General features: G+C 38.7%; 1 protein-coding gene across 2 annotated transcripts in view; it reads left to right on the top strand.

Moving 5' to 3' along the window:
- Positions 1-16,393, top strand: part of SUCO (SUN domain containing ossification factor) — a 261,352-nt gene that overhangs the window by 187,685 nt on the left and 57,274 nt on the right. For both annotated transcript variants that reach the window (XM_081947135.1, XM_081947134.1), the window contains one exon: positions 6,303-6,368. In XM_081947135.1, the coding sequence (XP_081803261.1) occupies positions 6,303-6,368 (66 nt within the window). The remainder of the gene's footprint in view (positions 1-6,302; positions 6,369-16,393) is intronic.

Genomic DNA, 16,393 nt, shown 5'->3' with positions numbered 1-16,393 from the left:
TGGGCAGATCACAATCCATTAAATTAAGATGGAAAGGTCAAAGAGGAAGAAAAAGATGGATGATGAATTCAAATATTATAAACGAAATGGAATACACTCAAATGCTGGAGAAAGAATTTAAACTATTTTTTAGAATAAATAAAAAAGAAGAAACCTCAATTCAAAATCTCTGGGACACTAGGAAAGCATACACAAGAGGCCTTACGATTGCCTACATGGCGAGAAAAACTAGAAAACAAAAAGAGCAACAAGAATGTATGCAAAAGGAACTTATGGAAGCTGAAGATGAACTCCAGAAAGACCCAAAGAATAAAATTAAAAAAGAAAAAAGAGATAATTAAACATAAGCTCAACTTAATAACTGTGGCAACCCCTGAGGTATTGGAACACTGCTATCATGTCTCCGCTAGTCCTTCTTTCTGTTAAGCTAAACATACCCAGTTCCTGCAACCGTTCTACATATGTTTTAGTCTCCAGTTCCCTAATCATCTTTGTTGCTCTTCTCTACACTCTTTCTAGAGTCTCCACATCTTTTCTACATTGTGGCGACCAGAACTGAATGCAGTATTCCAAGTGTGGCCTTACCAAGGCATTATAAAGTGGAACATATTACCATTTATGGTGGACCTGTGAGGAGGCTAAAAAATTCTGGAAAAAGATCAAAATTTGGCTGGAGGCAATAACGGGGGTTAAAATAGAATGGAAACTTGAAATTTTTTTATTGGGAATAATGTCTGCGAAATACAAAAAAGAAATCCCGTATTTAATACTACATATAATTACGGCGGCAAGGATTGCCTTTGCCCAGAAATGGAAAAACAAACTAACGCCAAGTGAAGATGAAATAATAATAAAGGTTATGGACTGTGCTGAAATGGACAAACTAACTAAAGAAATTCAGGGAAAAGAAGAATCAGAATTTTACCAGATATGGGATAAATGGTATAGGTGGATGGAGGAAAGAAACAAGAATCAATGAAGGAAGGTAACAAAACTCAAAAATAATAGTTATGAGTAAAATAAGAAAGTTAAGAATGGTGAAACCCAAATGAAATACAATTGAATGGGAAATAATATAAGGTGAGCGGTATCGATTGATAATTGCTACTAGAAAGAACAGGAAGCTCCTGCTTGTATTGCATTGTGTAAATGTGTTGTACGTCTAAGTTTTGTGTGTGTGTATTTTATATGTCTGTTAATAAAATTGAAAAATTGGGGGGGGGGGAAGAACTACAGACCTATCTTCCTGTTAAACTCAGATTATAAGCTATTTTCTTTAATATTGGCAGAACGACTCAAAAATATTTAAATAGTTTTATTCACTCTGATCAAAATGGTTTTTTACCATAGAAACAAATTAAAATATGAGAATAATTTTGGACACTTTGGAGTATTATGAGGCGCATCCCAAAAAACAAATGGCTTTGATTTTCTTAGATGCACAGAAAGCATTTGATAATGTGAATTGGTGATTTATGTTCTTACAACTGGAACAGATGAGCTTTGGTAAAAAATTTACTCAAACCATACAAACGATATATCACAAACAGCAAAGATAACGATAAATGGAGAACTGACAGATCCTATTGAAATAAAGAAAGGGACGAGACAAGCTGCCCACTATCACCTCTATTTTTTGCTTTAACACTAGAAGTTTTAAATAGAAATATCAGAGAAGAAAAAGAAATAAAAGGAATGAAAATTAAAAAGGAAGAATATAAACTACAAGCATTCTCAGATGATCTGGTTTTCATCTTAGAGGATCCATTAAAAACTGCACCTAAATTAATAGAAAAAATAGAAGAATATGGAATAGTAGCAGGTTTGAAAATAAACAAAGATAAAATGAAGATTTTGACAAAGAATATATCATCAAGACTAAAGGAAGAATTGGTGGAAGCCTTGGAAATTCAAGTTACGAATAAGGTTAAATATTTGGGGATATATTTAACCGCAAAATGCAGTACACTCAAAGAGAACAACTACCATAAACTTAAACAGCAGATTGCGATTGATCTGATGAAATGGGAAAATCTACAATTATCAATGATAGGGAGTATATCTACAATCAAAATGAATATCTTACCTAGAATCTTATATTTGTTCCAGACAATTCCAATTAGATTAGGGGAAGACTACTTTAAAAAGCAAGAATAAAATTAAAATTGTTACAAGAATAAGAGGAGGATTGGGCCTGGCTAACTGGGAATTATATTATCAGGCAACAAGCTTGATGTGAGTTAAGGAGTGGATAACTTTAAGGAATTCCAGATTACTGACTGTAGAAGGTCATGATTTACTGTTGGGATGACATGCTTTTTTATGGTAGATAAGGCGAAATACTGAATGCAGAGGGTGAACTTAAATCTATGCAAGAATTGGAACAGAAAGGAATAAGGATGAATTGGTTTTCATATGTGCAAATACAATCTATATATGACAAAGATCGTAAAACGGAAAGTTTCTATGATAAAATGACTGAGCTAGATAACATTCTGACAGGTGCTGATGAAAAAGTAATTTAAAAATTATATGGACACTTACTAAGAGGTTAAGCTAAAGGAAGAACAAGTGAAAGAATCTATGATAGCTTGGGGGGAAAACTTTGGACATGGGATTGAACTAGAGAAATGGCAGAAACTGTGGTCTCAAAATTATAAAACGACCATGTCAACAGCATATCAGGAAAATTTGTATAAGATGTTTTATAGGTGGCATTTACCCCCAACGAGAATAGTAAGAATGTTCAAGAACAAATCGGAAAAGTGTTGGAAATGTCATCAGACACTGGGTTCATACTACCGTATGTGGTGGACTTGCACAGAAGCTAAAGGATATTGGACTAAAATCCACACGTGGTTGGAGAAAATGATACAAAAACATATAGACTTTAAACCAGAGATATTTTTATTGGGAATTATACCGAAAATATACAACAGAGATCTGAAATATTTGATTGTAAATGTTTTAACGGCAGCTAGAATTGTATTTGCAAAAAATTGGAAAAATGAGAAAACACCAACGCAGGAGCCATTCAAAAAATAATGGAATGTGCTGAAATGAATAAATTGACATTTGAAATTAGACAACAAGAAGATGAACAATTTTATAAAATTGGTGGTTAGTGGTTAGATAAAAAACCATGGAAATGAAAAATGTTGGAGAATTTTTATACCGTAAGAATAGTAGAATTATATAGGTGATATCATAAAGACATATTACTATTAAATAAACTAAGAATGATGCAATAGAATGTTGGTATATATAGAATCCAAATCTAGAATATTTTGTTTAAAATGAAGGAATAACAATTGTAGCTGAACAAATGATGTATAATGATAATGTACCTATGTATATCTGATAGATAATCTGTGACTTTATATACAATTGAAAATGGCGATACACAAAAACTTGTAACCAAACGACATGCTATATGTAATTGATGAAGGTTTTATGTTTTATTTGTTTTTGTTTGTCCAAAAATAAAAAAACTTCAAAAAAAAAAAGAATTTATAACTGGAACAAAAGTGAGCCAATGGGAACTGTTTGGTGACTGAGACACAGGATTTGTTGTGAACCATGTCAGATGCTCGGAGCCTGAGCATGGATTAGTTTAACTGTTCTGTGTATATAAGAGTTTGTTTGTATTTATTCCTTGCTTCTAGTTCTTGTTCTTGTACTTGCTACTTCTTCTTCCTGAAGGCTAAGGAGCACTGAGATATTGTTATTAAGCCATCCCAGGCACCATTAGCAGCTGCAGATCAAAGGCAGCGCCCTGGCCTACATCATGTTATGTTTAGAAAATGAACAATTTTTGAATATAGCTGATTTACAAACTACAAAGGAGGTTTGGCTGAAATTGAGAAGTGAGTGAGCAGTTCTCGAGATAATTGTACAGATCCTGGCTGCTACCACAAGAGAGTATACAGAAGCATTTCCTGCACATGCAGACTCTGCTTTTTGAATTAGAACAGCATGGAATGCAGATTCCTGAATCTCAGAAAGTGCTGTTAGTGTTAAATAGTCTTGATGAAACGTGGGACATAGTTTCAGCCATTTTTGAATGCAAACCAAAACATTACGAATGGAAGCCCTTAAAAACTTGTTCGATTTCTGAAGAACTAAAACACCATTTTAGAAGAAGCCAGGAGGAGAAATTCCTGGTGTGGGGGCCCAAAGAGCAGAGAGAGAAGAGCAATGGAAGACAGATTACATTCCAGGATGCAGGCTCCCTGCAGAGACCAGAGTAAAGAAGAGACCAGATTATAGCCCAGCAAAGATTTTCTAAGAAAAAATAAAAGGAACGGCTGTGTTTCATCTGGGTAAGCTTCGTAGAAAGGAGATATAAACAACAGGTATGTCAGATGAAAAAACTTCAGGGCGATACCTTTGGAACGCGGTGGAGGCTTTGAGGGTTTCTCTCTGACCTGCTTCTCTCCCTTTGGGGTTGACATTCTCACACAGTACTCGTTTGTGTGGTGACCTTCCTTCCCGCAATGGAAGCAGGCGGCTGAGCACGGCGGGGCAGAGCAAGGTTTGGTTTCCTCCCTCCCGGCAGGGATCTCTTCCAGGAGAAGTTTGTGCATTAGTGGTTTCGAGCTTAGTTGATTTCTACTTCCTCAGCCAAGACACACCAGCTGTGCAGGTGGACTAGGGCTCCACGGGCAACGCAGATCATCATTTAAGCCATCTATGAACCAACACACGAGTATTTCCTCTGGCCAATCTGTGTGGCAAGTCAGATCATGAAACTCTTCTTTGTACTCGTTGACTGGACGGCGTCCCTGTCTGATGTGCCTTACGCAGTCTCTAGCCTTGCGGTCAGCTAGGGGGTCCTCAAATCTCAGTCTCAGGGCTATCACGAAATGGTTGAAGGTCGGGAGCTCTGGTGCATCTACATTATGGAGGCTCACCATTCAATGTGCAGCTGATCCTTCTAGAGCCAGGGTGACAACCCCACCTTCTGTAGGGAGATCCCTCCCATACTCCTGCATGTAGGTTAGTACATTTGTGAGGAAAAATTCCAGTTGCTGGGGATTCCCATCGAAATTGACACCAAGAGTTCTGTTCGCCTTCTGTTCTAAGGGTAGAAGCCTCCTCTGGCCGAGTCACAAGCCTTGCTTTGCATTTAGATGTCTCCTGGGCAGATCTTCCATGGTGGAAATGGGTTTATCAGTAACCCCCGCAGTTTCAGCCAATGCCCCTGGGGTTGGGGATCCTTTTTGTTCATCAGTAGTCCCCTTTTGTACTTCTAACTGGCCTGCAGTGCAAGCCTGGATGTCCTGGGTCCTCATGCCATGGATGGTCTCCCTCGTGAGGTTCATGGCTTCCCTCAGGAGTTGGTTGGGCCGGTCTGGGGCTCCTTCCAGTTCATCATTGTTGTAAAGGTCTCCCATCTCCTGCTTCCAACCAGGTTGTTGGCTCCCATGGGTGAGGGGGATATCTTTGGTTCTGCCACCCCAGCCTTCCATTTCCCAACACCGATGAACCACCTTGGCTTGGCAGAAATGCTTGAGGCAATGTTCTCCTTAACCCAGGCATTGAGATTTTGGGGGGTGGGGTTCTCCCCTAGTCTTCAGCCTCTTCGTGGTCACTGCCCTGGGCAGACATGGTGTGCATGGTCCCCACAGTAGGGTTGTTATCTCTCCAGGTTGACCAGTTTACAGTTCTTGCCTAATGTAAGGTCTTGCCTCTCCAATCTTCCCAAGGATGCAACACTATTGAAACTGCAGTAGTTCCAAAGGGAACTTTTATTGAAAGGTTTGTAATAACAAGAAATCTAGGCAAGAACTGAAACTTTTCAAAACCAGCTATTTAAAGCAATGTTAACCAAACCCTTCCCACCTACATCATTGCAGGGAAACAGAAACTTCATATAGAGATTAGCACAGTAATGCAAGAAACAGAAACTTCATATACAGATCACTCCATTCCTCCCCCCCCCCCCCACTTTCTCCCACGCAAAATACCAGCATCCCTGTAGAAATATCTGGGACCTGACACTACCATTATGGATACTCTGGTAAAGACCATTCCTGAGATCATAGACATGGCTTTTCTAATGTGGTTAATAAAAGATAATATTTTTGATAACATATCAAATATGTTTGATAATTATAGGGAGGTAGAAAATAAGTGTTATATTGTATATTTAATATTAAGGATCATTTAAATAATATGATAAAATAGTTCTTACTCTACTCCATAATATATTTATTCTAATCCACCTAAGCAAGCAGATCTGATGTTAAAAAGGAGTTACTGTATTGACCAAATATATTTTTTTATTCATTTTCGAACAGATTTTCCTTTAGATTATGATATAAGAGAAGAAAAATCTTCAAAAAATCTACTTGGTTCTGCCACAAGTGAGTATACTAAAATCTACTTTTCAACATCTTAAAATCTTAGGAGATTTGAAAGATTTTGTTCAGTGGTTCCAAGAGTACATGTGCCAGCTTCCTCAGAATTGTGGAATATAATCCAGTGATGGCGAACCTTTGGCACATGTGCCACAGGTGGCACATGGTGCCATTTGTCAGGGCATGCAAGACTCTGCCCTGTCAGCTGGCCAGCGTGCATGTACGCACTGGCCAGCTGAGTTCACCCTTATTTAAAGCCATTTTTTCGCCCTCCCCAGGCTCCAGAGGCTTTATAGGAGCCTGGGGAGGGTGAAAAGAGCCTCCCCCCCCTGGAAGCCCTCTGGAGGCTTCATGAGCTTCCCTGAAGCCTCCGGTGCGCAAAAAACCAGCCCTGTGGGCAAACCGGAAGTTTGGGAACAGACTTCCGGTTTGCTCGGAGGTTCGTTTTGACTGCTCCGGAGGCTTCAGGGAAGCGTCCTGAAGGTCCCTGAAGCCTCCAGAGGGCTTCCGGGGGGGGAGCTGTTTTCGCCCTCCCCAGGCACCTATAAAGCCTCTGGAGCCTGGGGAGGGCGAAAAAAGCATGCAGAAAATGGGGGGTCGCTCCTGTAGTGTGCGCATGCACACTGGGGGGGTTGCGTATTGCATTATGTGTGCGGCACACCCGCACACAACCCCCCTGCGCTCCCCCCACTTATGGCACGCGAGCCAAAAAAGGTTCACCATCGCTGATATAATCCATATGGTCCTGGCGATTTGAACTTGTCTAGAGTGGATAGGTGTTCTCTTACCATTTTCTTGTCTATTTTGGGTTGCATTCTTATTCTGTGTTTTAATGTAGTGCTTTGGTTGAACTAGTTTCTCTTTTTTTTAAAGACAGATCCAAAGAATGAATTAAGCATTTCTACTTTTTCCCTGTAACTTATCACCTCCCTGCCATCTTCACCTGTTAGTGGACGAATCATTTCCTTGACTTTTTTTATAGATTGGCATATATTATGGATATATATGTTGCATATATAAGTCATTTAGCTAATTGAAGATAACAACTGACAGATCATTTTTAAATCATCAATATTTCCTATTTTTTCTGATTAAAGTTTTTTATTTCCATTTTCATAACATATAATCATATGTATACTATTACATAACCAACATCATATTTTATTATTAAATGTTTAAATCAATTCATCTTACCGACAACTCCCCAAAACCAATTATTGGCTCTTCTGCTCTCCATACACCATATTTGCACTTTATTCATCACTTTCTTCTCCCTCTCTTCTCCCCCTCCCTACCTCCTTTCTTCCCTCTGTCCTTCTCTTCTCAACTTCCCCTCCCTCTCTCCTTCTCCTCCCTCTCCTTTCCATTCCTCATTTCTCTCCTCCTTTCCCTCCCACTTTGCCTTCTCTCCTCTTCTTCCCTTCCCTTTCTCCTTTACTTTCCACTCTTCATCTCATTTACTTGGTGTATTTCAGCTTCTGAGCAAGCTCCCTTTTATGTTGATGGTATTTATAATTCTTTTTCAATACGCATATTTATTTTTTCTCTTCTTTTTTAGTAAAAAATTGATCTAACAGAACAGTATACATATATATAGTCATAGTGCTTTTAAACTAGCAGGCCTGGCTCAACCATAGCTCCATTTTATTCCTCCTGGCAATTTTTAAACTTGTAATTTCTATCGGGGTTTTAATTTAACTTATTTTAATATTTCTATGTTATTATAATATTGTATTGTGTTTTATACCTCCTCCGTACAATGTGTAATTTTATAATATGTGTTTTTATTTATTGTACGCCGCCCCGAGTCCCTTTGTGAGAGGGAGCGGCTAACAAATTTAATTAAATAAATAATAATAAATAAAATAAATAAACCCACCCACCCCCAACCTAAGTTTGGTCAAGCTGTATACCTGGTTACAATTCCCAGCTATTTTCATCATTACCTTTATATAGTTATACATCCTTACATGCCCACAATTTGTGATTCTGTCTTTTTATCACAATTATTTCCCATTGTAGGTATATTTCATATTCCCTCTCCATTTTTCTATACCTTGAATTAGATTACCCTTGGTTATCTCTAGATGACAATCTTTACTGTTCAGTGTTCATTACACTTCCCTTAATGCATTATATAAAGTAACAAGCGGTAAGCATCTCACTTTGTTCATCATCTTAAAGGTTCTATAAATGTCCATGTTACATAGATTTTGACCCATGCTTAGCTGTCCTTCTATTGTCATATTCACTCAATTCACAACTCAATTTGATTATCATGTTAAAAAGGTACATCACAAACCTCTGCTTTACAAGCTCCCCATATCAGTTTCATATTTATCCATATTCCGTATATTTTAACTTTTATTTAGTTATCTTTCCATTATCGTGTTCAACCAGATAGCAACACCATTTTATTATCATATTTAGGAATAAAGCCCTTATCTTAATTTTATATTTTCCCATATAGTAGTTTCTAATTATCTGGTTTTTTTCCTGGTAAGTATTTTGTCCCACTTCTCTGTTCCTGTCTTCTCCCTTTTCTTTATTTTAAGACATCCACTCCCTTCAAATTTCCCCAGGTGACCAAATGAATAATCTTTATTTCCTCTTTGTTGGGGGGTAACCTCCTGCTTCAACTTTCCTTATACCACTAACAGCCGCCAAAATTACTTTTGTCAGCTTTCTTTTCCCTTTTGTTGGAACACCTCCCCTTTTCACAATTTTCCCTACACCATTGCTGGGAGCAAAGGAGTTTTTTGTGTGCTTTTTATTTCCCTCTGCTTCCACCCTTTCAGTGTCTCACCCCCCTTCTTCTTTGAGTTCTTCTGTAGCTATCTGCTTCTCTGGATTCAAAATTTTAATTAGGCTTGATTTTACTGATTTATGTATATTACTTAAAATTCCACATAGTTCTTCAAATTCCCAATTTTCCATGATATCTAGTTCCAAAGTTACAGTTAATTATATGGTTATGCAGTTATTTCAGAGTTCTGTTCCACCTTAAGTTTGTCTGCTTCAATTGTTATGGGGGGAAACGATGGTGGCCATCTTAGTTTTTTGTTCCACCTTAATGTCCAGATCCAAAATTGCAGTTAGTTATAGAAATCCCACTTCGAGACTCTGGACCACCTTAAATTCAAACCAGAAGAGAAGCTGGGGCCATCTTACTCTTTTGCCCAGTGAAAAAAAAGAAGAAGAAGAAAGCAAAAGCTGCTCACAATATATCACTTGAAAACAGGCTTGCGATCAGCGATTCTACTTTTCAAAGTTCTGATTTATGGCAGTTAGTTAATTAAAACCTCCTGCACAGTCAAAGTTAGGTCATCAGTGTCAGTTTGTACTCCCTTTGCTTTACCCTCTTTGTGTCGGCTTGCTTCTTGTGTGCCCAATGAGCAGCTTCCAATGTTTTGCGGGTCATGGGCCAGATTTGTTGGAGTTCGTCACTCCACTTGGAGAGGGACAAAATGTGTGGTTTTTCACGGGGTAATTCTGGAATAGGTACAAAGTCCTGTCCAAACACAACCCTAAAAGGGGTGAAACCCGTGCTGCTGTGCACAGAGTTGTTGTATGCTATTTCCGCATGTGGTAACAGTTCAGCCCAATTATCCTGCTGATAATTGATGAAACACCGGAGGTACTGTTCCAAAACAGAATTAGTTCTCTTACAAGCTCCGTTAGTCTGAGGATGGTGGGCAGAGCTTAACCCCTGGGCGGAGCCAATTAACTTCAAAAACTCCTTCCAGAAGAGGGAGGTGAACTGCACCCCTCTAACTGAAATTATGCATTCCAGTACTCCATGTAACCCGTATACATGTGTAATAAACAATTTAACTAACGATTTAGCTGAAGGGATCTTGGAACATGGCACAAAATGAACTTGTTTAGAAAACAGGTCTGTGACCACCCAAATCACGGTATTACCTTGACTCTCAGGTAATTCAACAATGAAATTCATTGATATTTCCTTCCATGGGGATGCAGGACGGGCCACACCTTGGAGCAGGCCCTGGGGCTTTTCTGGTGGCCGTTTAGCGGTAGCACAAAGAAGGCCATCAAAATTGCATTTTAACGAGATGCAGAGTCTTTACAAATCCAAAGTGGCCTGCCATATGGGAATCATGGGCTCGTTGAAGCACAAAAGACTTCATGTTCGCAGTAACATACAATTTATCGCCTATCCAAGCTAGTCCATTTTTCATGGTGCATTCATTTGAATGTTCCTTAAACCAGTCATTGGACTCAAGGCCTTCCTTGAGTTTGCAGATAAGGTCTGTTGTGACCGCCAAATTAGAGTTGCTTTGGCTTCTGGTAACCATTGGGGCAGCAAGACTCTTCGCCGGGATGACTGGATGAACTACGCTTAGCTTTGAACTGTTGGTTTGAGGGAGTCTGGATAATGCATCAGCCATGAAGTTCTTCCCTCCTGGGATGTACTTTAGGGTGAAATTGAACCGGTTGAAATGTTGCGCCCAACGCATTTGTTTAGGAAATAGCTTTCGAGGGGTCTTTAACGCCTCCAGATTTTTGTGATCAGTCCACACCTCAAAAGGGTGTTTAGTCCCCTCAAGGAAATGTTGCCAGGTCATCAAAGCCCACCTGACAGCAAAAGCTTCTTTTTCCCATATAGCCCATCGTCTCTCCGTCTCTGTCAGTTTTCGGGAGGTATAAGCGCAAGGCTGCAGGTTCCCGTCAGTGTTTGTTTGAAGTAACACTGCCCCCACCGTTATATCACTGGTGTCAGCTTGAACAACAAACAGTGCATCTATGTCCGGGTGTTTCAAAACAGACTTAGCTGCAAAGAGTCGATTTAATTTTTCGAATGCGGCTTGACATTCCATAGTCCATTTTAACGGCGTCCCCGGTTTGGGCTTGGCTTCCCCTTTAGACTTCAGGAGATTTGTAATTGGTAGCGCAATGCAAGGGAATAAATTGATAAAAATTCGCAAATCCCAAGAAACTTTGTAATTGCTTTGTAATCGGGGGGCGCCCATTCGGTGACGGCCTGGACTTTCATTGGGTCCATTTCGATACCATTGTGGGAGATGCGATAACCAAGGTAGTCAATTTTTTCCTGATGAAATTCACATTTAGATAATTTGGCATATAGTTCCGTGGTGCAGAGTTTTTTGAGAACTGAGCGCACCAATGTCACGTGTTCTTCACATGTTTCTGTGTAAATAAGGATGTCACCAAGATAGACCATCACGCCCTTGTATAGGTGATCATGCAAACCTTCATTTATTAGTTGCATGAAAACCGCTGGTGCCCCCTGCAGGCCAAAAGGGAGTACTCGGAATTGGAAACAACCTAGGGGGCAGTTGAAAGATGTTTTCCACTCATCTCCCTTTTAAATCCCGACTCTGTAATAGGTCTCTCTTAGGTCCAATTTCGTGAAAATCTTTCCTTTACCCAATTGGGCCAACATATCCTTCATCAGAGGGAGGGGGTAAACATTTTTTTTTATTAAAAGAGTTTTATACAAACAGATTTTCCCCCTTTTCACCCCCCCCGCCATACAATGTAAATCTCATACAAATGCTATGCCCCCCCAACCCCCCCGCAAAAATTCACATTCAACTATTATACCAAATACTTTGCCCCCTCCCCTCCCCTTAAAGTAAATTACTCGTTCACATATTGTACCCCCTCTCCTCCCAACAAACACAATATAAATTTCTCTTAGATTAATAATAGCACATTGATCCCATCTTCTAAGCTAATTTAACATATATAACTCTTAATATAAATTTTTCCTAAAATAACAATGTTTCATTAATCCCATCTTCTAATTTATTCATACATATATATTGCCCCGCCCTCCACCCTAACCCTCCCCCACCTCCCACACAAACCCACCCCCCTGACTTCCGCTGTATACCACTCTAACAATTCCAAGCATCCCATATATTTACTCTGATCATCTATCAATCTAAACATTCTTACCTAAAGGCTATATAGTACTTCCTAGTCTGGTATTTATTCTGTATGTAATCAATCCATTTTACCCATTCCTGTGTATAATCCTCCTGTTTCTGAGCTTTTAAGAAAGCTGAAATTTTTGCCATTTCGCCGAACCCCGCCACCTTCTGAATCCATTGATCAATTGTCGGTAAAAAATCTTTTTTCCAATGTTGCGCAATCAACAACCTAGCTGCTGTGACCATATGCAAGACCAATTTTGTTTCCCCTTTGGTGAAATCCTTAGCTATACCCAATAAAAACATTTGCGGAGTGAATTGTATTCTTTTCTTAAATACATTCTGCATAACCCACCATATTTTTATCCAAAAAGCTTTAATCTTGTTGCAAGTCCACCATACATGAAAAAAGGTAGCATCTAGGCACCCGCATCTCCAACATTTTGGTTGAACATTTGGGTACATGCATGATAATTTTTTAGGATCTAAATACCATCTGTAAAACATTTTATAAAAGTTCTTCCTTAAATTCTGTGACTGTAAATTTAACATTCTGAACCCATATTTTTTCCCACGTTTCCAACATAACCACTTCACCAAAATTCTGAGCCCATTTAATCATACAATCCTTAACCAATTCACTTTCTGAGTCTCTTTCTAACAGTACATTATATATTCTTTTAACTTGTTTTGGGCCAGTCTCTTTTATCTGCTTAATCAGTTCCACTTCTTTATCCATAAAACCGACCCTACGATCTTCTTCCCATCTCTTCTGTAGCTGTATGTAATGTAACCAATTTAAAGTAATTCCTTCTTCCAACAGCTGTTCCAAAGTTTTTAACTTCCATTCGTCCCCATCAGCAATAAGCACATCTTTATATAAACAACCCCCGAGTGACTTAGTATTCATAATCCCCATGGTGTCTGCAAGATCCAACCAAAGCGGTATTTTATAATCCCAATTGGGCCGGTGCTTCTTCCATATTCTCATCAAGGCACTTCGGAGAACATGATTGTTAAACACTTTATCCACCCTATCTTCATAAAAAAGATATGCATGCCATCCCAGGACAAGATCATGGCCTTCTATATTCAGCAATTCCATTTTTGTTTTCCCAAACCAATCTGCTACATGCGTTAGTACCGCAGCTTCATAGTACAATCGAAGGTTTGGGAGTCTGAGGCCGCCTCTTTCACGAGTATCTTGCATAATCTTCATCTTTACTCTCGGTTTTTTCTCCTTCCAAACAAATTTATTTAATGTTGTTTGCCAGTTTAACAAGGTTTTATCTGATTTAAGCACCGGTATCATCTGGAATAAAAAGATAAATCTAGGTAGAATGTTCATTTTAATTGCTGAGATCCTTCCAAGCAAAGACAATTGTAACTTTTTCCACACTTCAAGATCTTTCTGTATCTTTTGCCACAACACTTCATAGTTATTTAAGAAAAGATTTGTATTTGATTCTGATATTTGTATTCCTAAATATTTGACTTTAGAAACTATTTCAAAACCTGCTAAACTTATAAGTCTCTTTCTTTGAGTCTCTGTCATGTTTTTAACCATCATTTTCGTTTTGTTTTGATTTAATCTAAACCCAGACACCATGCCAAATTCTGTTATGATTTTTTTATCTGGATTATTGATTTCAAAGGATGTGAAAGGGTAACAACCAGATCATCGGCGAATGCTCTAGTTCTGTATTCCTTTTGCCTGATAGCTATGCCATCTAAGGATTTTGAGTCCCGAATTGCGTTCAACAAGACTTCCAAAGTTAAAATAAATAACAATGGGGATAATGGGCAACCTTGTCTTGTGCCTTTTTGTATCTCGAAAGTTGTTGACAAATTTCCATTAATAATAAGTTGTGCATTTTGTTGCTGATAAATTGCTCCAATCGCCTGCCGAAATCGTGGTCCCATATCCATCTTTTCCAAAGTCTTGGTTAGAAAGTTCCAATTCACTCGATCGAAGGCCTTCTCTGCATCCAAGAAAACCAGCACTGCAGAGATCTTGCTTATTCTTATCAAGATAGTCAATTAAATCTATGAGTTGCCTTACATTCTCCTTCATATGTCTGCCTTCAATAAATCCTGCTTGATCATGATGAATAATCTCTTGAATAACCGGCATCAATCTGTTGGCTAGTACCTTAGCAAATATTTTATAATCTGTGTTCAGAAGAGATATCGGCCTGTAATCCTCTGGTTTCTTAGGGCCCTCTTTGTCTTTAGGTATCAATGAGATAAAAGCCGCTTTCCATGAGGAGGGTATTTTACCCCCTTGTTGTATATTACAAAATAGTTGTGTAAGATATTCAATCATTTCCAGTTTTAAAGTTTTATAATACATTGCAATCAAACCATCAGTCCCTGGAGCCTTAGCTAATTTAAGTTGATTTATAACTAAAGTGATCTCGTCAGCAGTTATCAGACGTTCCAGATTTGCCTTTTGAAGCACGGAAATTTTAGCAACCCTTTTTCCTTCCAAAAAATCATCTATTGACTTGTTCTGTATATTATCCTGTACATATAGCTTAGCATAATAGTCCACAAATGATTTTTTAATCAAATCTTGTTGATATACCGTCTTCCCTCCATACTCAATTTTATCAATAATTCTGTCATTCGTATTCCTTCTCAAAGTATAAGCCAACCACCTACCAGGTTTATTAGCGTTAGCAAAGGTGTTATGTTTAGCAAATTGTAAGTTAGTTGCTGTTTGTTCTGCTATAAGCATTTGAAATTGATCTTTCAACAGCTTTAGCGCCATCTGGAGCGCCTGGTCATTCGGGTTTGCTATAAGCAGCTGTTCCTTGCTTTTTATTTCATCTTCCAATTCCTTTCTCCTTTTCTGTCTAATTTGTTTATGTTTAAAGTTCATATGTATCACCCACGCATATAAGCTTTACTTGCATCCCAAACTGTTTCAATGGGAGTACCCTTATTCATGTTAAAACTGAAAAATTCCTTCATATGTTTTTTAAGTTTATCAACATTTTTTTCGTATCTAAATAAATTTTCATTTACTCTCCAAGAACTTCTTGGCCTCTTCCCTAATTCAATTTGTAACCACACCGGACTATGATCGGTAAGTGTCCTGGAGAATATCTTGGATTTCTTAGCTTTAGGAAGTAGATCCGGTGTTAACAAAAAGAAATCAATCCTTGAAAAGGATTTATGTCTATCTGAGTAGAAAGAAAAATCCATCTCATTTGGATGTTGTGTCCTCCAAACATCTTTTAATTTCAGGTCGTCTTGTAAATCGAAAAAAGCCTTTGGTAATTTGGTAGTGAGTTTAGTCTTTGTACTCTTATCTATCCTTGAAGAAATCACTCCATTCCAATCTCCCATTATTAGAATACTCTTAACGTTCCAGTCTAAGATTTTTAAATGGAGCATCTTATAAAAGCTTTCTTGGCGTTGATTTGGTGCATATATTCCTAGCACCAAAATGGGACCAAAGTCTGTATCAAGTTGAATTGCTATATTTATTTTATTATTTATTTATTTATTTATTTATTTATTTATTTATTTATTATTCACACTTATAGACCGCCCCCTCTCCCGGAGAGGACTCGGGGCGGTGTACAGTCACTAAAATACATTCTAAAATACATACATAAACAATTAAATTAATACTGGTGAAGGAGGTTATGAGACTGTAATCGAATAATAAATATAATACGTTAAAAGCCTATAAACCCTTAAAACCCAATTAAAATAAATAAATCCCGGGAGGTAAAACTAAGACGGTGCCAGGCCAGCTGATTGAAATAGGTGAGTCTTTAACTTTTGCCGGAAGGAGCGGAGGTCGGTGGTGGTTCGAATGTCTGGGGGGAGGTCATTCCAGAGGGTTGGGCCCATCACAGAGAAGGATCTACTCCTAGGTGTCGCCCGCTGGCATTGCCTAGCAGACGGCACCAGGAGGAGCCCCTCCCTGTGTGAGCGGATAGGTCGCAGGGACGTGTGTGGTAGGATGCGATCCTGCAGATAACTAGGTCCTCTGCCATGGAGCACTTTAAAGATGGTGATCAATACCTTGAAACGCACCCGAAAGGCTACAGGTAGCCAGTGCAGCTCGCGCAGGAGAGGTGTTACGTGGGAGTA

Source organism: Natrix helvetica, assembly GCF_964273705.1.
Source record: "Natrix helvetica genome assembly, chromosome: 3".
In the NCBI taxonomy this organism is placed as follows: Eukaryota; Metazoa; Chordata; class Lepidosauria; order Squamata; family Natricidae; genus Natrix; species Natrix helvetica.
The sequence above is the reverse complement of the archived record's forward strand: the minus strand, read 5'-3'. Positions and strand labels throughout refer to the sequence as shown.